The following is a 20,977-nucleotide window of genomic DNA, read 5'->3' on the forward strand; positions in this document are numbered from 1 at the left end:
TGCATTTTTAAATGCCTTGTAAACTGTCTGATGATTTATGAACCCCCTAAGAGACATTTTCTAAAAGGAACTCCTATAAATAAATTTCCTCTTTTATGAGTTTGAACTTTTTATTTTGTATAACATTAACCTACCAGAGAGCAGGGGTGCTGCAAAACAGAAAAGGGGCAATAAAACAAATCAGAAGATCATTGGATGAGAAGTAAAAACAGGAAACGTACCCACAAAGCTGAAACCTGCAGTAAGAGCTGCGCAGAGCACCTAGTGCCTTTGGCAGGGTGGTGGAGCCCACTTGCCTCGCTGTGGGAGTGCAGGGTTTGTGCTACCTCCTTCAGTGCCTAAACCAAAAGAGGAAATAAGCTCTGAGATACTGATGAAAGAATGATAAGGAAAGCTGTATTGCAACAAAAAAAAAAAAAGTTTTTTGTAGCCTGTTTTCTTTTGCAGAAAGGAACTACTTGGACGTGTAGTGCACGTGCAACCTTTGTTTTGTGGAATACCAGCACTGCTAGAATTTTCCTGCCTTTGCCCTTGAACACAGCCCCGGGGGTTTTCACAAAAATACCCAAAAGCATAGGACCCACACATGGCGCCCTGGCATTTGCAGTCACTGCTCTGTACTTGGGACATCCTCAAGCTCCTTTTAATCTTGATACAGATAAATATTCACTTTTTTTTTTGTTCCCTTCTTATTTTTGTCTTGATATTTTCAAAGGCCATATAGCTTGGATCTTTATTTGAGTACACGTGTTTTACATTAAATAGTAATTTATATGAAGGTTGTTAGAGCTGGTTTAAATTAGACTTTAACTATAAAAGACTCAGTTAGGAAAGTCAGTATGGCTCTTCTGTTGCTTTTTATGTCTTGAAATCCTTCCAAAATCATAATAACTGAAACACTGAGATTTTGTTAGACCATGCCAAAGACATAACACCAGGAGAATCTACTGAAGTAGCGTCCTGAACTTGAAAACGTATTCTTATGTGATGAATAAGAGGTGTGATTTTATGTTTAATAAACTAAGAGAGACCTTTAAGCTGTTTTCGAAGACAGAGATTTTTATACTGTGAAGATAACAGGCTCATTGCCACTTATGATGCTTTTTCCTTTTGAGGACTGCATCATGTCCACGGCATTTTGCTGGATAAAACGAGAAACTTACTTGAAATTTGAGCACCTTATTATATTGCAACCACAAGTCTTTGTAACCTTAAAAAAAAAAAAAGAAAGAAAAAAAAAGAAAAAAGCCCTCGGAGTTGTACTGAAACAAGTTGTCCTGAAAAGCTTACAATTGTAACATATATTTGGAAAAAAAAAAAACCAACCAACCAACCAAACAAAACACACACACAAGCAAAACTTTTTCCTTGTTGGTGCAAGCTTAAATTGATGTCCAGAGTGCTCTGACTTAATGCACCCAAAACTTTATGAAAAATAAAGGAATGTAGCTACTGTGAGCTAAATGGTTTTATAACTAATGTTTATGTTTCCAACCTGACGTGCTAAATAGTAATAGAGAGATTTAATGCTGAAACTTGCAAGCTGATGGCTGTAAGGTATGGAAGGCATTGTCCCTATTCTTTTTCTTTGCTCCATGCTGCCAAATTGTCCAGGCAAATTAGTTTCTTCCTTCACCATTTTTAAAGCGTAAGGCATAGGCAATTTCTAAAGACAGGGCATTAGCCTTGTTAGGCTGCTACTCTGATCAAGTGTGGCCGAATTATGTACTGTTTTACATACAAACAGGGCAGGTCTGCAGCAATTGCGTATGGCACTGAAATTCTCTCTCCTAATTTTTATTTATCTTGTAATGAATGCAATGAAAAGCCCTACAGTTGTGGAGTTGCTCTTATTCAGATGGTAACATAGTGGCTGTTTTCTGAGGACATTTTGAAAAACTTTTTTTTTTCTTTCTGTCCATTAGTGCACTTTTTGGGTCATAAAAAAGGTAATGTGGTGTTCAAAAAAGAGATTGCTTTTCTGCAGATTTCATGCCCTATTAAACTTCCCTGAATGATGGTTACATCTCTAAAATCTCAGAGGCCTCAAAGTTTTGTGAACACAAATTTTGCGAATATGAAGTCTGACATAACTACCTTTTTAACCAGTAGCCATTCAGATTTTGACTTGGTTAGGTTTTTGTCCAAGCCATCAGGTAATTTCATCTGATAATCTGTTCTCTCAGTTTCTTTGTGTGTATTTTGATCAAATAATTCGTTACTTCCTCTTAGAGTCTGGGATTCTTGTGTTGAAAATGTTGCAGTTTGAAAGCCGCAGTGGTAGTGGTGGTGGGGGGGGGAAGGAGATATCAAAAAAAAGTATCGGATTCACAAACAGTCTGTGGACTGTAGGTCCGATCGCCTTCCTAGGAGCGAATCGAGTTCCCAAATAGTGTGATCCACTATAAGCTCGACCCTGGCAGTATCGGATTCACGAACAGTCCGTGGACCGTAGGTCCGATCGCCTTCCTAGGAGCGAATCGAGTTCCCAAATAGTGTGATCCACTATAAGCTCGATCCTGGCAGTATCGGATTCACGAACAGTCCGTGGACCGTAGGTCCGATCGCCTTCCTAAGAGCGAATCGAGTTCCCAAATAGTGTCACCAACTATAAGCTCGACTCTGGCAGTATCGGATTCACGAACAGTCTGTCAACTGTAGGTCCGATCGCCTCCCCCCAAACAAGTAGTCGAGTTCACAAACAGTATGATTTATTCAAATGCAACATTTACAAAGCAGGTTTCGGATGTCAGTACAGGAAATTCTCTACTAGAGTGTGGGATTTTTAGCTAGCTCTGATGTACAAATGTGCAATCATCACTCACCCCAGAAGATGGGAGAGGGCTCTCAGTCTCGAGTCTCCTCAGGCGGCATCCCAGCGTGAGGGGAGGGAAGGGGGATCAGCCTGTCGACTGAGCCAGGAGTTACGATGGTTTCTTCCCTCCAGACTTTCATCCTTAGTTCACCTTTTATACTTTTCTTTACATTCAGGTGGAGCTTGAGTGACTAGAGTCATACTTAATATTGTTATTGATTGGTGAAAAAGTTTCTCGCTTTCATTTAAAGGTACAGTCCACCGAAAATCTAGAGCGCATGCTCAGTGAGGGGTGGTCGTACCTCGGAGGCGGGTAACTTTTGGGATGGAAGTATGGTTTTCACATTATAATGAGCAAAGTTCAAGCAAAGTTCATCATTTGCCACCTTTGCTGGCTCAGCACCGGACATGTTATCGTATATCTCCCATTAGACAGCCACTGTGCGGCTTATCAGCAGCCCAGCACAGGGAGTGCAACAGAGTTTGGCCGCGGAGCCTTCACCCCGCTCCATCCTCCGTTACTCCCTTTTGCAGCTGCGAGGAGGGCAGATTGCGTTGCCCAGGGAACCGTGGAGGAGCAGAGTCCGTGCATACCAACCATCCTGGAAGTGGCAACTGTGTAGCACCCCAAGCAGGCCTCTGTAATGCCAGAGCTGTGTTAGGCCCTAGTTTTCCTCTCAGTTCCTGCTTTCAAACAATTCTTCCACAAACACTTCTTCCACACTATCCACCCCGTGACTATAGTCACTCAAGCTTCACATGAAGTTGTTTAGGTGTTAATATTACATGCCCTAAACTTGATGCAGTTAAGCGAGTGATTGCACATTGGTACATTAGACGTGGGAAGTTACAGGAAAGGCAGGGAGTCTAGTTCTACAGGAATATATATATATACAGAAAATATTGCAGTTACAATAGTAAGTAATGCTTATAACAAACTTTGTATCCACCCCGTGACTCCAGTTACCATTGTATATTGAAATTTAGTCTCAAATTAGAGTCTTAGTACTTGGGACATCAATAGGGTCATCCACCTGTAAAGGGGTATAAGCGGTGAACTGAATCATCTTTATGTTAATAGCTTTCATTATAGTAGATTTTACACAGGATATTGCTATACTTAGGATAATTATCATCACAATGAACATCACCACATATTCTATCAAACTTTGGATCCAACGAGTGACACCAAAGCCAAACCAACTAAACACCTTCGCCAGCCAGGTAGTGTTCATTGATTCCCGGAGTTCATGGGTGTCTTTCGCCACCTGTCGTATCTTCTCTAATTGGATATCAAGGTCCTGTGTAACATTAGGGATATAAATGCAGCAGTCGGTACTGGAGAGGTTTAGGTAGCCACAAAGTCCATTTTGGCGTAACAGCATCAAGTCCAGTGCCATCCGGTTCTGCCTCGAGGTTTAGCCAAAATTAAAGGAACAACCCCAATAGAGGGCAATTTTGCCATCACGGGCTGTCCCACCTGCATTTGAATAGGTGTATGCTTTTGTGACTCTGAGGGCTCTGATAAGGTGGGAGCAGGTGGTCCTGTGGGACAGAAAGCTTGTATTTTGGGGCTTCCATAAGTTCCCCATCTGTTATTTACTGTGTAGACTGCTTGGGATAGCCGCAGATCCCAGTTAGGCTGTGACACTTTTGCATGTTTCTTAATCATGCCATTGACTCTTTCCACTATACCATTAGCTTGGGGATAATAGGGAGTGTGAAACACCCATTTTATTCCTTCTTGTTTTGCCCAATCTTGCACTACAGTAGCAGTGAAGTGACTGCCATTATCACTTTGTATGCACTCTGGTGCTGGGAGGCTACTAAACCAGTCCTGCAGGGTTTTCACAGTATTCTCACCAGTGGCTGCACTTACTGCCGTAGCCATGGTTAGTCTGGATACTACTTCCACACCTAGCAGGATATATTTTCGACCACGAGCAGGTCGTAATGGTCCTACATAATCGATTTGCCAGGTGCTCCATAAGACTTTGTTTCTTTGAATGTGCTGAGGGGGAGCTTGATTAGGATGATTCATTTTCAGTCGGAGTTGGCATTGAGGGCAAGCTGATATGATTTCACTAACTAATGCTACTGACACAGGCCATCCCCGTGCCACACATTCGTGATATAGATCATTTTTCCCCGAATGTCCCCTTTTTACATGCAACCATTCGATTAGCCTTTGCCACTCATCTCCTTCAGCAGCTACTGTTTGCACTTGCGCTAACCTATCGACTTCCTCATTCCACTTAGTTGCGGGTGCACTAGTTTTTGCATGTGCCTTTACCCATCCTATTTCTAAAGGTCGGTGTCTGCTTACTTCCAAAAGTCTCTGCCAGTCACTTGTCCTCCACACTGGTACACGATTTACCTCCCAATTATTTGCTTCCCATTGACATATCCATTCTGTTGCTCCCTTAAATGTGGCATAGGAATCAGTATAAATTACCTCAGCTCCATTTTCCACAGCCAATAGCAGGGCTCGGAGTTCCCCGACTTGGGCGCTACCGTCACCCTCCTCAGTTACTGACTGTCCTGAGCTTATTTCCAGGGCTGCTGCCTTATAATTCCACCCCGTGCTTGTTCTTCGGGCAGAGGCATCAGTAAACCACACTCCATCCTTTTTAGAGGATACAGTGAATTCTGGAGCTACCTTAATAGGTGAAGGCTTATAAGGAAGACATAATGTTGTAATGTCTGAGCTTACTGGCTGTTGTAATTTGGAGGTCTTAGTTGGTCCTTCTTTTAGTGCTAGCAAGTGGCTTATTCCTTCTAGATAAGCATACCATTTGCGGATCGTTCCCTTCTGTGCAACACCTTCAGGAGGGGGGGCGCCTTTAAGAATAGGACTTAACAATGGAAAAGGCCCCTGAACGATGATATCCTGTGAGGTTCGTAGTTTTTCTGCCTCTTTCACTGCACGAACTAAGGAGAGAAGTCCCTTTTCCCACTCAGAATAACGCTGCTCAGTCTCTTTAAAGGAGGTAGACGAGAAAAGCAGGGGTCGTGAAGGACCTGAAGCTCCTTTTTGAAAGATGCCGCAATAGGAGGCATGTTCAGAGAAACCCCATTCAGCCCGAAAAGGGTCCACTGGATTTAGGGGGCCTAACCTTTGATTGATAACTAATTCATCCTTTAGGGTTTTAATAGCTTCTGCATGGATCGGAGTCCAATCCCACGGTTTGTTCTTTCTCAGCAAATCATACAGAGGACGGGCAATTACAGAGAACCCAGGAACATGTTTCCTCCAATATCCTAGTGTTCCCATTAGTTGTTGTAGTTCCTTCTTGTTTTGGGGTAGGCGTCCCTTTTCGATCTCTGTTAATGTATCGTTGGGCACAGCTACAGCTCCTGATACCCACAAAGCCCCCAGGAATTTAACTTCTTGTGCTGGACCTTGACATTTGGATGGTGGTACCTCCATGTCATGGTCTGTTAATAGTTGCCAAACAGTTTGAGCAGTTTCTCGTACACATTCTTTGTTGTTTCCACCTATTAGTATATCATCTATATATTGATAAATGCATATTTCAGGGGGTTTCTTTACTGTGGCTAGAAGCTTTGCGAGCGCATTATGTGCAATAGTGGGTGAGTGTTTATATCCCTGTGGCAATCGATTAAAGGTGTATTGTACACCATCCCATGTAAATGCAAACTGTGGCTTATCTTTATCTTCTAAGGGTACCATAAAGAACATATCTTTGATATCTAGGGTGGCCATCCAGGGGTGTGCAGCTGATCGTATAGCCATGACAATCTCAGCTATGCTAGGGACTGCCGCTGTTAGTGGGCCGGTGTTATGATTAAGTTTTCGATAATCAATTGTCATTCTCCACTTGCCATCTGGCTTCTTGACAGGCCACACCGGGGAGTTATACGGAGAATGTGTTCGGCCAATTATGCCTCGCTTTTCTAAGTCCACAATTACTTCAGTTATTCCCTTCTTTGCAGCTGCAGGCAAAGGGTACTGGGGAACATTGGTCACATGAGATGGGGGCAGGGCATGGGTTACTTCCAGCACTCCTACCGTTATGCTTTCCTGCTCCTTTCCTCCAAAATTCCAAACACTACCATTAGGCAGATACCATCGCTTTCCTCTAAGCACATCGTATCCTAGAATGTTCCCAGGGTGTGAACTTAGTACCACATCCACAGCTGTCATCCTCTTTTCCCCAGGCAACCATAATTGTGTCCTAGCAAGTGGGCATTTTTCTTTAGCACCTGTTACTCCACTAATTACAATATATTTTTGAGAGGGTTTAATTCCTAATGATTCTGCTTGCAACTTGTTCAGAACACTAATTTGTGCTCCAGTATCAATCAAAAATTCTAGACTAAGTTTTTTTGGACCAACAGGAATTGATATATAGGGTTCTTTGTTTTTGGACCATTGAAAAATATGTATCATGCGGGTTGGGTGGCCCGAATCCCAATCCGCATTGCTTAGTTTTTTGATCTCCTAAACTCTTCACTTAGAGGAGCAAAGGGATTGTTTGTTCTGTCAGAGGCGGGGGCAGAGGGGGAGTTCTTGTCTTGTCTGCTTGGAGGAGGAGATTCAGTTGCTCTGCGTTCCAGGATTTCAACCAATTTTCTGATGCAGCTAGTGGATTGCCCCTGCAGCATAGCGCGGGGCACTCCTAAAGCTAATGCTTGTCGCCATAAATCGTTACGCAGAGGGCTGTTAATTTGATTTACTGATGCCGGCAGACCCTGAAAGGGTTCCAGTTCATGTTTTGGGTATGGTCGACCCTCCAATTTTCTCGTGTGAAATACCTTCCTACCTCTCCCTGATCGTTCTGATAGAGGCTCAAGGTCTGACCATGCCATCTCTCGTCCATAACTCACCATGTCATGTAACAGCTCTGCCCAAGTAGGAACGTGTGCTGGGGGGGCGTGAAGGTTCTGATCATTATGCTGTTGGGCCCGAATGACCCTTTCCTTTAAATTTTGCATATATATCTTTGCTGTGTCAGGCAGACCCTTAATAAGGGGCCTTAGGTGGACTGGGTCTACCGGAGCCATTAACGGAACATCAAAGCGTCCTCGGTCATACATTGCCTGAATACAAGCAGCTTTCTGCATCGCCTCTGATAAGTCAGACAGTCCCCTAACTTTGATTATTAGTGGCTCGCCTCTTTCTCTGGGGTCTATTCCCCCTGCCCAGTAAGCAACTCGAGCAGTAATAGATCGATTATCATCTGGGAACCCCTCATCTAGAAACACTCCTGGTCCCCAGAAGCCTAAAGATTCTTCTCTGTCTAACAATATTCTGTCGCCACCTGAAAGGGAAACTCTCCACAAGTATTCAGTTTCGGTTTCCCCAGGCTTTCTTGAAAATTTAGTCTGCAGTTCTCCTAATTCTGAACCTGAATAAGGAGTAGTCCGAACTGTGGTGCGGGGATTCCGACCTCGGGGACCTTCAGATGTTTCGGTCTTTATCAGCGGCCGAACAGCCACTAATTCTGAGGATTCTTCTTGTATCTCTTTATCTGGATCTCCCCATATGTCCCCGTCCCAGTCCTCAGGCTCAGTGTTAGTAATTAACTTTCTGATTTGCCGCATATTAGGGGGTCGGGGTGCCTGCATCAGCATTGTTTCAATTCGCTGCTCCAGTAACTGGGTACGTCTCTTTTCCTTCTCTAATTCATACTGCAAATGTTGAATTTCTGAATTCTTACTTTGATAATCTAATTTCAATTTCTGAAATATTTTATAGTCCTTCTGCGCCTGAATTAAGCAACCGCCCAGAATAGCACAAATAACACCCTTGCCTCTGCCGTCCTTAAACTTAGCATGGCATTCCTCCATTCTTTGCAAAACCTTTTCAGGATCTGACCAATTATCTCTGGCCCAATCTTCCCCACCTTCTGAGGGACCACATTTCTGTCTCCGTAGGAATTCCTTTATCGACATCCTGCCGACTACGCCAATTTTGTGTTGAAAATGTTGCAGTTTGAAAGCCGCAGTGGTAGTGGTGGTGGGGGGGGGAAGGAGATATCAAAAAAAAGTATCGGATTCACAAACAGTCTGTGGACTGTAGGTCCGATCGCCTTCCTAGGAGCGAATCGAGTTCCCAAATAGTGTGATCCACTATAAGCTCGACCCTGGCAGTATCGGATTCACGAACAGTCCGTGGACCGTAGGTCCGATCGCCTTCCTAGGAGCGAATCGAGTTCCCAAATAGTGTGATCCACTATAAGCTCGATCCTGGCAGTATCGGATTCACGAACAGTCCGTGGACCGTAGGTCCGATCGCCTTCCTAAGAGCGAATCGAGTTCCCAAATAGTGTCACCAACTATAAGCTCGACTCTGGCAGTATCGGATTCACGAACAGTCTGTCAACTGTAGGTCCGATCGCCTCCCCCCAAACAAGTAGTCGAGTTCACAAACAGTATGATTTATTCAAATGCAACATTTACAAAGCAGGTTTCGGATGTCAGTACAGGAAATTCTCTACTAGAGTGTGGGATTTTTAGCTAGCTCTGATGTACAAATGTGCAATCATCACTCACCCCAGAAGATGGGAGAGGGCTCTCAGTCTCGAGTCTCCTCAGGCGGCATCCCAGCGTGAGGGGAGGGAAGGGGGATCAGCCTGTCGACTGAGCCAGGAGTTACGATGGTTTCTTCCCTCCAGACTTTCATCCTTAGTTCACCTTTTATACTTTTCTTTACATTCAGGTGGAGCTTGAGTGACTAGAGTCATACTTAATATTGTTATTGATTGGTGAAAAAGTTTCTCGCTTTCATTTAAAGGTACAGTCCACCGAAAATCTAGAGCGCATGCTCAGTGAGGGGTGGTCGTACCTCGGAGGCGGGTAACTTTTGGGATGGAAGTATGGTTTTCACATTATAATGAGCAAAGTTCAAGCAAAGTTCATCATTTGCCACCTTTGCTGGCTCAGCACCGGACATGTTATCGTATATCTCCCATTAGACAGCCACTGTGCGGCTTATCAGCAGCCCAGCACAGGGAGTGCAACAGAGTTTGGCCGCGGAGCCTTCACCCCGCTCCATCCTCCGTTACTCCCTTTTGCAGCTGCGAGGAGGGCAGATTGCGTTGCCCAGGGAACCGTGGAGGAGCAGAGTCCGTGCATACCAACCATCCTGGAAGTGGCAACTGTGTAGCACCCCAAGCAGGCCTCTGTAATGCCAGAGCTGTGTTAGGCCCTAGTTTTCCTCTCAGTTCCTGCTTTCAAACAATTCTTCCACAAACACTTCTTCCACACCAACGAATTAAGTAGTTTTGTCATTCTTTGATAGGCCCCATGCTCAAGTCCTCTATTAAAAATGAATATATTCAAGAGGCTCTGCATTAAGAGCACAAACAATTAAGGGCACTTGAGATGTTCCATAGAGCTACAAGAGCTTTCATGAGAGAGGCAGACTACACTCCCTTTTACCAGGGAGCTGGAGAGTATGGGCAATTAGTCATGTTTGTCTCTGCTCAAGCAGCTTTCTGCAGAATTCTTTGTTTACTCATTCTTCTGATTGCCCTACATGCCTTAAGATCAGCAGTTAGATAATAGTTATGTTAAATAGGAGGATGTCTGGAAGTAACTAATAATTTTTATTTATTGGCTACCAAACACGTAAGATCTAAATCTGAATAATGTATGTTATTTTAAACATAATCAGTAATAGACGGTGTAAATCCGGATTAACCAAGCTCTCCTGGGCACTTTTAGAAAAGATTTTGCTTTCAAGAATGAAACTCACTCACTTTTAGGGGAGTTGTCCTGCATTTTTTTTTTAAATTGATAGAGACTGAGTAATGTTTCAGTAACACTAATCCTCTCTGTCAATTTAAAATGTTCAACATCTGTATGTGGTTGAAGAACATTTCTTTCCAAACTCACAAATAAAAAAAACCTAACATTTGCATGGCAGAGACTGTCATTAATTCTGAAATCTACACTTATTAACAGCAATACTTTCAGCTTTGTATACCATTGTATATGTGGAGTGAAACGTTTAGAAAACTTTAAGAAGTGGGGAAGGGTTAGGGAATAAAGCATTCCATGTAATTCTGACTAAACGTCTGGTCTTCAAAATCCTGACAATGTTTGGGTATAGAAGAACATTGTAGATCTAGTATGTCATATTTTTTAGGTCATAAAAGACAGATTTAACTCTTCTCAGTTGTAACTGTGCTAGAATATTTCAGTGAAATGAGTATTAGGGTTTGTTTAAATACAGTGTTATTGTGTGTAATGTGCTTTGAAAACCTGAGATTTGAGTATTGGTAGCACTGTTTGTGAGTGGGAAATAAATTATTCCATAAATGGATTATGTGGAGGATTGCCCTAAGGTGTAATTTTTCACTTGTTCCAAAGTTATTGTACCTTGCAAGGTACAAATTCATTGTCTTTTGAAGAGCTAGATTAAAGTCATCGTAATAATTGCTTAGTCTAAATATTGAAAACAACTTCTTACAATATCTGATGGAAAATTTTAGATAAAATGTGCTTTGTTTTGAGGTCCAGAAAAGTTTCACTTTTCTTCCTTTCAGTGTGAATGCCTATCAGTAGGCACTTGTAACAGCAGCAAGGAATCTTAAAAAAATATATAAAATAAAATATAAAATATATATATATATAAAAATATATATATATACATACAAATGTATTTGGAAACAGACATGAGGAGTAGGGATGTTGTTTGTATCTGATAAGCAGTGCATATCACCTCTTTCCAGTTCTGATCTAAGTTCAGGTATTTTTTCTACAGACAAGATTGCTTTGAATATAGATTGACTGGGGGATAGTTGATTATATTCTCTGGTACCCAGTTAAGCATTCAGCTTTTCAGTGTGCAGAGGGGATCTCTGCTGAATATTGGAATGAATACCAATGGCAAATGCAACTCTTTAGATGCATATTACAGATTTTGTACCTGTTTCAAGAGCATCTCTCTCTCTCTCTCTTTTTTTTTTTTTTTTTTTTTTTGTATAAATCAGTTTTCTGTTAGTGCTAGAATAAAGAACTAGGAAAAGACCAATGCTACTTGTCCTGCATATTTTGAAAAGAAGGGAAGAACTTCATTTTTTTTTCCTTCCTCCTAATTTTTTGCCCTTTTAAATAAAGTTTTTATAGAAAAGAAATAATAATTAAAAATCTATTGCCCATATAGTGGGACTGATCATTAGTAAGGAATTTTACGCTTTTTTGTTTTACTCTGTTACTGCAAATATTTGGGTCTGTTTGGAAAAACGCAGAAATGTAGACTAGTTGCATATTTTAAAGACTGTTCAAGATAAATTCTTCCACAGATATGGGCAGGTTACTTCCATCAGGATTACTGAATATAGGGAGTTATTTTATTTTATTTTATTTTTTTTCCTTTAAGCTATAGAAACTGAAACAACTTTTCACTGGAAACCCAAGTTGAAGTTTGTCGATGTATGCTTGTGGTCCAACCGAACTGTTTGTGTGAGATGACAGATGTTTACACTAAGATGGTTACCCTCTGTCCCTGTTGTAGGGATGCAGGGAAGAAATCACAGAATCATGGAATGGTTGAGGTTGGAAGGGACCTCTAGAGAGTATCCAGTCCAACCCCCTCAAGAAGGGACTCTTAGAGCATGTGGCACGGGGTCGCATCCAGGCGGGCTTGGAAGATCTCCAAAGAAATGTTGCTGAAAAGCAGCTGTCTCTTTGTTGCCTTTAGAGATGGGGCCTTTTTATCCTGGGAAAAATTAATCCCAGGCCTGAGTGCAAGATACTTGTCTCTGTAAGATTGTGGTGTGGATATTTGTCAAATACTTGATTTTAATAATGTGGAGCGCATCAGCCTGCATCAAAGAGAGATGGTGTGTTGCAAGTCTCTTATTCCTGAGGTAGGAAAGGGAGTGTTAAACCTCATCTACTCTATTTAGACTGCAAATCACTTGCCTGCTGAGATACAAAAGACAAATGTGACATTTGCTTCTTAATTGTTGCTTGATTGACACTTAAAGTTCAATGCGTACAAAAAAAATGTTAGTAAGGAATGTGGGATGAGGGGAAGGTTTGGAGAAAAGCTTACATGAATTAATAATGTTTTCATCTGACTTCTTTTGAGGAAGTTAATTTTTGTGGAATATTGTTTCAGGATAAGCCTCGCAATTCTCAAATGTGATAGCTTATTTCCTGTGTCTTTAAAATAAATAACTTCAGCTGACTTAGTTATATGAGAGAGGCTGGCAAGAACTGTCCAGGGTACCCAGGGTATGGGTTAGGTTCAGTCTAGATACTAATATTGTTTGTGTGTACAGTGTGTGTGTGAGTGTTACAATGTTTGATAATTAAAAAGATAACTTTTTTTTTTTTTTTTTTTAAAAAAAAGAAGTTTAGTATGTTTTTTTAAGTATTCTTTAAGACCTGAGGGTTAATTATGGTAATTTTTAATAGCAGGCCTACATGTAGGTATGAAAAGCTATAAATGTAAAAAATAAGGCCAGCTACTGACAACTCTGTGCCACACCAGAAGTCCTGTTCTTAAGTCTGTTTTGAGAATGGAGAACTAGGAGCAGTAGATGGATTAACTTGATGACAAGTGGGCCTTGAGCATTTCATGCTGCTTGCTCTGTATCACTTTCAGTGAAGGATTATCACTCTAGTAGTTTCTAGGCTTATTGTTCTTTTGTTACTCATGGCTTTACTAGTTTGGTAGTATTGACTATAATATTTTCTAATCAGGTTCCATTCTTTTTCTCTCTGAATTATTTTAATTCTCAGTATGGATGCCTTGGAAGTCTATATCTACTATGTCTCGATACTGCCTCAATTCTGTTTTTCCTTCTGTAAAACTAATTTCGCCTTCTGATTCTTCTCTTTTTTAATCATCTCTTTAGTCTCTGTGTTTCTTTAAATGTATCTTCCAGGAATCTTTCACATTGCATCTTGTTTCAAACTTCTATTATGTGTGCTGTTTGTCTCTTTTTGATAATACATTTATTTTAATTATTTTAATTTTTAATTGTTTTCTAAACTTTAAAGTTAGATACAAATTTACAATTGCAAAATAGATTGTGAAAGGCACTTTCTCTGTGCCCACTGCCTTCACATTATGCTGGTTGATAATTTGAATCATAGTAAATCTATCTTTTTAAAAGTTTCACCTTGTATGTAATGGATTTTAAAAAATGCTCTACTTGTTAACAAGGTATGTAAAAGGAGCAGATTTGTGCTTAAATGTGTATAAGGATTACATACTTGAGGCATGGCTGATGTCTAAAGTAGCTAACTAAATTTGTGTTCTGAGCTAAGCTTGTATACCAAATATTTGTATTTGCAGTAGTATGAAGGCATAGATTTTTCTTATTGTTCCCAGTGTGTGAAGTTAATATGATCCTGCAGACAAGTTGATATATGTGAGCAAGCCTAAAACACAGTTTTAATCAAAATGTTTTTTTTTTTTTTTTCTATAGACAGAAATCGCCAAGAGATTAAATACAATTTGTGCACAAGTCATCCCATTTTTGTCTCAGGAAGTAAGTAAAACTGTTCAGCTGTTAAAGTGCAATTATGTTGCTTTTCTGTTTGCAAATTAGCTAGTTTTAAGATGTTAATTTTATCACAATGCACAAATGTAAGGAACATCTGTTACAGTTGAAGTGTGCAACCCCACTGCTAATTTGGTCTAACAAATCTGAGTTCAAACTAGTGACAGTAGCTCTGAGGAGAGGGAGAATCTGTAAAATGTTATCAATATAACATAATTATTTCACTTCCAGTTGTGTTAATTGCTTGCCTGGTATTCAGTTATCAAATATAAGTCTAGTGAAATAAGAATGCTGGTCTTGTCTACGCAATTCTTGCCTTTTACACCAGTACCTGACCTCAGATGTAAAACTGTTGTTTAAGGTTCCAAACCTGCATAACAAATCTTGCCTGAATTACTATGATTTTAGCATATTGCAGGCAGCTGCTGTTATATTTTGAAGCCTGTTATTTTGGATGTGCATTTTCAAATTCCACAGTTTGCAAAGAACATATCTAACTCTTTGTGAGATTGGTGAAACACTTAGTCCTCTTAGTAGGAGTAGTCCTCAAGTAGGTTTTGCTGTGTAGGCACAGAGTATATAAATGTTAAAACTGACACTACTTTGTAGTTGACATTATTGTTCTGTCAAGTCAATCTATTCATTTCCCAGAAAGTTAATACTGAAATGGCATGGGAAGAGAGGTGACATAACTGACTGCCTTCAGGGTTCTCACTTGCTTTTGATGAGCAGGTGAGAAATAGGGCACTGTTGCTTCCTACTTGTCTAGCATGTGCCTTATAATAAATAGACTGGATTTCTACAGGGAAACACGTTTAACTGATGCTTGTGATCCTGTTTTTGCTCTAGTACAATTTGATGCAGTAAATGCTCTAACAAAAATTTGTCCTCCACCACCCTTCTTATTTTAATAGCATCAGCAGCAAGTGGCCCAAGCTGTAGAACGTGCCAAACAAGTGACCATGGCTGAGCTGAATGCCATCATCGGGGTACGTGGCCTTCCAGGTCTACCTCCTACAGTGTGTATAACCTGCTTTCATACCTTTCTGATTTGCTGTTTTTAAAATAAGATAAATGTTTTGATATCTAACACTGTTTTGATGCCTAATACTGCTCAAACATGTTTGGCTTGATTTGCACAGATTTTTAGCAAGGATTAAGTTAACAGCAGTTACCTATGTGAAAACATTATTTTGTTAAGTAACACAATGCATAACAAAACTTTCCCAACAAGAAAGATAATGGTTAGGACAATTACTTGTTTATTTGTACCTATTGTATGTCAGTTGATCTAGTTATCTTTGCCTCTTGCTTTTTGTGACACCTGAGTTCTTGGAGGCTGTACAACTGTAGATTCTTTTTCCCCATTTCTTGTGAATCTTTCAAGAATTTTAAAACAGCAAGCTAATGAAAGGAGACTTCACTTACTTTGAAGTAGTATTAATTGTCTGTCACAATGTTCTAGCAGCCTTTCACCAAGTTTGTGCTTCTAAATATACTGAAATAAGTTAATACTACTTTCTTGTGACTGGTTGTCAATCACAAGTCATTTGTTATGTATTAATGAACTTTGTGAACTATACATTCCTTCCACTGCATGAGTTCATTTCCCCCTGCCACTAAGTCTAGAATATTTCTCATGTTTTCTGCCCTTCCAGACTAAGTGAAAGAAGTAGCTGAAATAAGAAGGCACCCTTTCTGATTTTATTCATATGTGAGCGCTTTGAGCGGATTCAAATTACTCATTTATCAATTTATGTTAATTGCTTGTGAGAAGATGCCCTGCTGGTCTTTATAGTTCCCTCAGACACTTTGTAATGATAATTAGACATGCTGCTGTACGGATTAACAGTGCCATAGTCCAATGACGTCTACAGACAATGGAACCAGTTAATCCATCTGTGCTTAAAATTACATCCCAACTGGAGATGGGAAAAAAAATAAGAGCAAGGGAGGATTAAAAGAATGAGCCTCAGCTTGAAAACTCTCCTTTCATCAGTTTCTCAATTGCAGATCTGCAGTTGGTTTGCCTGTGGTAAGCTATTGGCAGTCAATTAGGTGAAATAAACTGGGAGAGTGACCTTCATTTCCTTTTAATAGCTTTTTTCCTCCCTGAAATGAGGAGCTTCAGTGGATTTTCAGCTTAAATTTTATTCAAGCTGCTTTATTACACTTGACAGATTAGCTTTGCATAAACATACCCCCTTCAAATCTGAGCTGTTTTTTTTTCTTCATATAAATTTCTGACTGTTTAGTTGATTTGCTAATCACACTTGAAAAACCCACACAATTACATCTGTATCTGTCACAATCTCCTCTACACTTTGCTCTTGTAATGAATTACATTATTTCAGAGATCAAATCAGGTATTCATACAGGACATACATTTGGTTGGCAAAGATTAGAGATTTTTTTTTTTAATGAATTATTTCCTTAGGGGTACTCTGAAATGGAAAACCTCAGTTCTTAGTGAATATTTTTTGCAGTAAAAAGAAAAATGTTTTAAAATACATTTTAAAATCTCTTTAGGATTAACAAAATTTGGTTTGTCAAAGTTGTAATGGTAGTGTTGTCCTGTGTGTAAATCATTAATCTCTTAATCAATATAACATAATCTCTGAAAAGCAATAAGATCTACAAGTACCACATTACAGCTTGTTTTGTGGGAAAGCCCTTTGGAAGCAGGAATAGATTTTTTTTTTTTTTTTTTTTTTCCCCTCTCAATTTCAAATTGTCCAATGTTCTTCAGATGAAATACTTCAATGTGTCTTTATAAAGACTTCTGAACAATACAATACAAATCCAAAATGAGAAAGTGAGCACAGTGGGCCCAAATGATCTTTGGCCATGTAGATGCATGCATATGCATAATATCAAAATTAGATGTATGTTACAATGATCTTTTACAGTCTTTACATGATCAATAAATATCTTGTGCCGCACAATAAGTTTCATGCTCTGACATATCCTTAATTTTGTTTGAAAGGGATTGTGTTCATCCTGAAAAATCTGAGTAGCATAAAATCGGGTTGACGATTCAGTGGACCTTTGCTCCCCTTCACTGAGCATGCAGTGTGTTGAGCTCTCTCCCCAGAGGGGAGGAGACATCAGAAGCCTGTCTGTTCATACAAGGAGCAGCTGCACTGAAAGCAAGCACGGCCCAGTTTGATAGCAGCTGCCAGTATTGTTCAGGGACCCAACTTAGTTTAAAGAACAATAGAAAGGCCGTGCTCTTAAAGTTCAGTGTCTTTCTAGATAAGAAAAAAAAATAGCAATTTAGAGGGTTAGAAATCTATTATGAGCATGAAAGATCATGAAACTTCCTTGCAGAATGCAAGCAGATTGGAGCAAACTGTAATAGTGGAAGATGAAATCAAATTATTTTTTAGTAGTGTGGAACCAGGGACTATCTATGTACAGTAAATTTTAGGATAAGAAACTTCAATAACTCTCTTTCTAGACTGGGTTCATTCAGATGCTTTTGCTTTACTACATAAAACCTGCATTTTTGGGTGTTACTTTTTGAGAGCTGACTCTCTTCCTTCTTCATTGATCTTTAAGGGCCACTGTTTTTTAAATCTTCATGAGTCAAAAGTTTCCCAGTTGGCTTGACTGAGTTAGAGCAAAACAGCAATTCTTGTTGCTACTGGACCATATATGAAATCTGGAAGAAAACAAAGCCTTGAATCGGTGGGCACAGTTTTTAGAAATAATACAAGTATAAAATAAAGAGAATTCAAAAATATTTTCTATTTTTATCTGAAAAAGTTAGTCTGCTAAATGTGAGGCTGAGGATAGGGACCTGCAGATTTTGGGTTTTATGGAACTGAGGAATTTAGAAATTTATACCTGCCATCCAGACAGGCTGAATTTTGAAGTTAGTGTATATTACACATAAATGATGAATTAACATATTCAGTAGTTTGTCTGTTTTTTTTTTAATTAAAAAAAAAGGAGTAGTATGATTAGGCTCAATGAGCTTGTAAATAGTGCTAATCCTTTGTGTTAGTTAGAACTTCTTGTATGAAAGGAAGGAACCATGAATGAGGATCAGCTACTGACAGTTGTACCTCTGTTCTGTATTATTCCTGCATGTTTCTGAGGGCTTTAACCTTTCACCTCTTGGGTAGCAGTGTGGCTAAACAACATGCTTTCTTGGGGGAGGAGGGGCGTAGATATCATTCATATGTATATTAAATTTGAATGAAGTACAAGATTTATTAAACACTTAAATTAAGAAACAAAGCAAAAACCTTTGACAGTAAAAGATACATGTATCTGTTAACTCCTTGGCACTTCTCAAGGTTGCAGCTGGAGGCAGTGTCTACATTTGGGCTTGAGGAAGAATACATATCCTGATATGAGAGGATTAAGTAAATCATCATGTTCTAACTTGAAGGAGTATTTTGAGGCAAGAGGAGTATATTTGTATGTGTGGTCTTTGTTTTTGCTTTTGTTTGAGGTGGGATTGAACAGCTTGAAAATCAAAGGTACTCAGAGGTCATGCTAGGAAAGACCCTTGTTACTGGTCTATGCAGATGTCAGCTATTCATTTTTTATAAAGCATCTTTACTTTGAATTTAATAAACTACTAGGCAATTCCATGTATAGAGCAAACAGCTATCTGAAAGAAAAACATGAGCAGCAAGCTGGAATCTTTCTAGCACCATATTTTTAGTGGTGCATTGCTGAGTGCTGAAGTATGTCTTATTTTGCCTTTTGAGGTGAGTTGTTAATGGTTCTGTGAAATGCCCTGTTTTGCATGGACAGTGCTTCTGAGACAGATTGAGCTGTAGCCCTCTGAGAGGGCCCTCCAGTGTTGCATGTGGTGATTGGCTAAAGGATTAGCAAAATGTGGGATTACTAATTTTTTTTCTCTCCTTGACGGCGGTTGCCAGCTATCTTTGGGATTGTAGTGTGTGAAGCTTAAGAGGATGAGGTTAACCTCTTGAGGGTTTATTCTTATGAGTATGTAGTTAATCCTTGGAAAGCCTATAAATAACTAGGCGGTATGCTTCATTATAAAATAGAAATACAGACTAGAACAGAAATGAATGCAGAATTTAGTGCTGGAGAAGAGCTAAGCAGCTGTAGCATTACTTGAGATCCTCCTCATCCATGATCTGCATTATGTGCCAAGCAAAGAATATGTGGGGGAAAGGAGGAAAACTGACTTAGTTCTTCCAAATAAATGAAATTGAATAAACACAAGATGCTGTCCTCACTTTTAGCATACCGACTTGGTAAGCTCAAGTGTTAAATTCTTACGGTAGGAACTATGTTATGTGAGAGGATTTCCTGGCTGCTTCCTTCCTTCCCTTAATTACAAGCAAGTACTGTCATGTTAGTTGCCATTAGCTTTAAGACTTGTAAGCAATTTTTAATACAAGTGAATAGAGATCATGACAATTGGTATTCCCAAAACGCTAGTTCCCAAAGAATGGTCAGTCTTTTTTTAAGGAATGAACAGGCAATGAAACCTAGCTATACACACTCACTATTTGTGTATGTATATATATATATCTTTTCCTCCTCCTCTTGTAAAGACAGAGAAATAGAGGATGTTGGAGCAGCAGTAGAGGGAATGGTGGCCGTGTCTAAATGTCTGAGCTGGAGGTACAGGTCAGACTCCCCTTAATTTGCAAATTTTGCTATGTGGTTGAATAAAACAAGCCGTATCCAAATCTTATCCAAAAAGGTCTGCAAGATTTTTTAGGTGGGTGTCTCTCTCAGAGCTACTTTTCAAGCTCTAAGTCAGAAGTGAGACTATGTACATAGGAAGATGAGCAACTTGGAAGGAAGGAAGGAAAAGGAGATAATTGTGGGGCAGCAGGGGCCAGAATTGTGGTCATGTAGAGCTCAAAACTGAGCATGAGTCCTGGAAGATAGCTTTAAGAAATCATAAAAGGCAAGGCAAAGAGCCGGTTTGTACAGCAGCTTACTGTGCCTCATTAGACTGAGAAAGAACTTGCACCGACTACTCAGGGTTCCTGGTCTTTCTGCCCCTGTCCTCCTCTCCTCTGCCCCCCAGAGTCTTTGCCGAATGCTGAATTAAGGTCACTGTCCTGAGTTACTGAGGCCACTGTCCTGTAGGTACTTAACTCCTGGAAATGAACAGTACTATTTTTAAAGGTGCTGGCTAGCTCTTTACATCAAGCATGATCATATGTGGTAGCATCGAGATAGCAGGAAAAAAAAATCGGCAAAAATAGATTGCTGTAATGCATGTTTAGAAATGATAGATACCTGGGAGGAGGCAGTCCCTGCAGAACTTACAGGGACTTTTCAAAAAGCCAGTGTGTGCCTGGAAACAATAAATGAAAAATGAAGGTAATAGTTTTCTCATACATGTCATTTTTTCCTTCTTTTGGAAGCTCTAAAATGCATTTCTAGTAGCAACTTGGACAAAAGGATTTAATATAAATGGTGATAGTCATCAGTTAAATTACTGCATTTGGATTAAATTTTAGAGTTTAATTTACCAAAAAGGTCTTCTATCTTATCATTGATATCTTTATATGCAACAAGATTTGAATTTCTGGGGTATAAAGGAATCTGAGGGAAAGAAATGCTTCTTCATAAGTCTTCATATCTGAAGTTGTTAATAAAAATAAATCCCAGAATGTAGCCTCAGAAATCCCACACAGAAGAGTAATACCTCATTTTCAAAGTG

The 20,977-nt window shown here is 39.8% G+C and overlaps 2 protein-coding genes across 2 annotated transcripts in view; one reads left to right on the forward strand and one right to left on the reverse strand.

Annotated features, from left to right (window-relative positions):
* Window positions 1-1,082: 1,082 nt before the first annotated feature.
* LOC148595211 (uncharacterized) lies at window positions 1,083-8,413 on the reverse strand. The gene is made up of 2 exons (XM_088522007.1): window positions 7,603-8,413; window positions 1,083-1,210 (listed from the first exon to the last, which is right to left on the reverse strand). The coding sequence occupies exons 1-2, from the start codon at window positions 8,411-8,413 to the stop codon at window positions 1,083-1,085; spliced, it is 939 nt and encodes a 312-aa protein (XP_088378133.1).
* A 5,820-nt stretch (window positions 8,414-14,233) lies between these two features.
* TLE1 (TLE family member 1, transcriptional corepressor) overlaps window positions 14,234-20,977 on the forward strand; it is a 45,820-nt gene continuing 39,076 nt past the window's right edge. Inside the window, exons 1-2 of the mRNA XM_088522006.1 lie at window positions 14,234-14,292; window positions 15,219-15,293. Coding sequence (XP_088378132.1) covers window positions 15,267-15,293 — 27 coding nt within the window. The 5' untranslated portion in view covers window positions 14,234-14,292; window positions 15,219-15,266. The remainder of the gene's footprint in view (window positions 14,293-15,218; window positions 15,294-20,977) is intronic.

The sequence above is a fragment of the Tinamus guttatus genome, unplaced genomic scaffold, assembly GCF_059628265.1.
Source record: "Tinamus guttatus ecotype Peru unplaced genomic scaffold, ASM5962826v1 Tinamus_guttatus_pri_ptg000142l, whole genome shotgun sequence".
Lineage (NCBI taxonomy): Eukaryota > Metazoa > Chordata > Aves > Tinamiformes > Tinamidae > Tinamus > Tinamus guttatus.

Excerpts from the sequence above, each read along its gene's own strand:
- LOC148595211 (XM_088522007.1), bottom strand. The coding sequence starts at position 8,413 with ATGCTGATGCAGGCACCCCGACCCCCTAATATGCGGCAAATCAGAAAG. Across the intron at positions 1,211-7,602 it reads ATCAGAACGATCAGGGAGAG|GTTACAAAGACTTGTGGTTG; the intron begins GTAGGAAGGTAT and ends TTTTTTTTTAAG.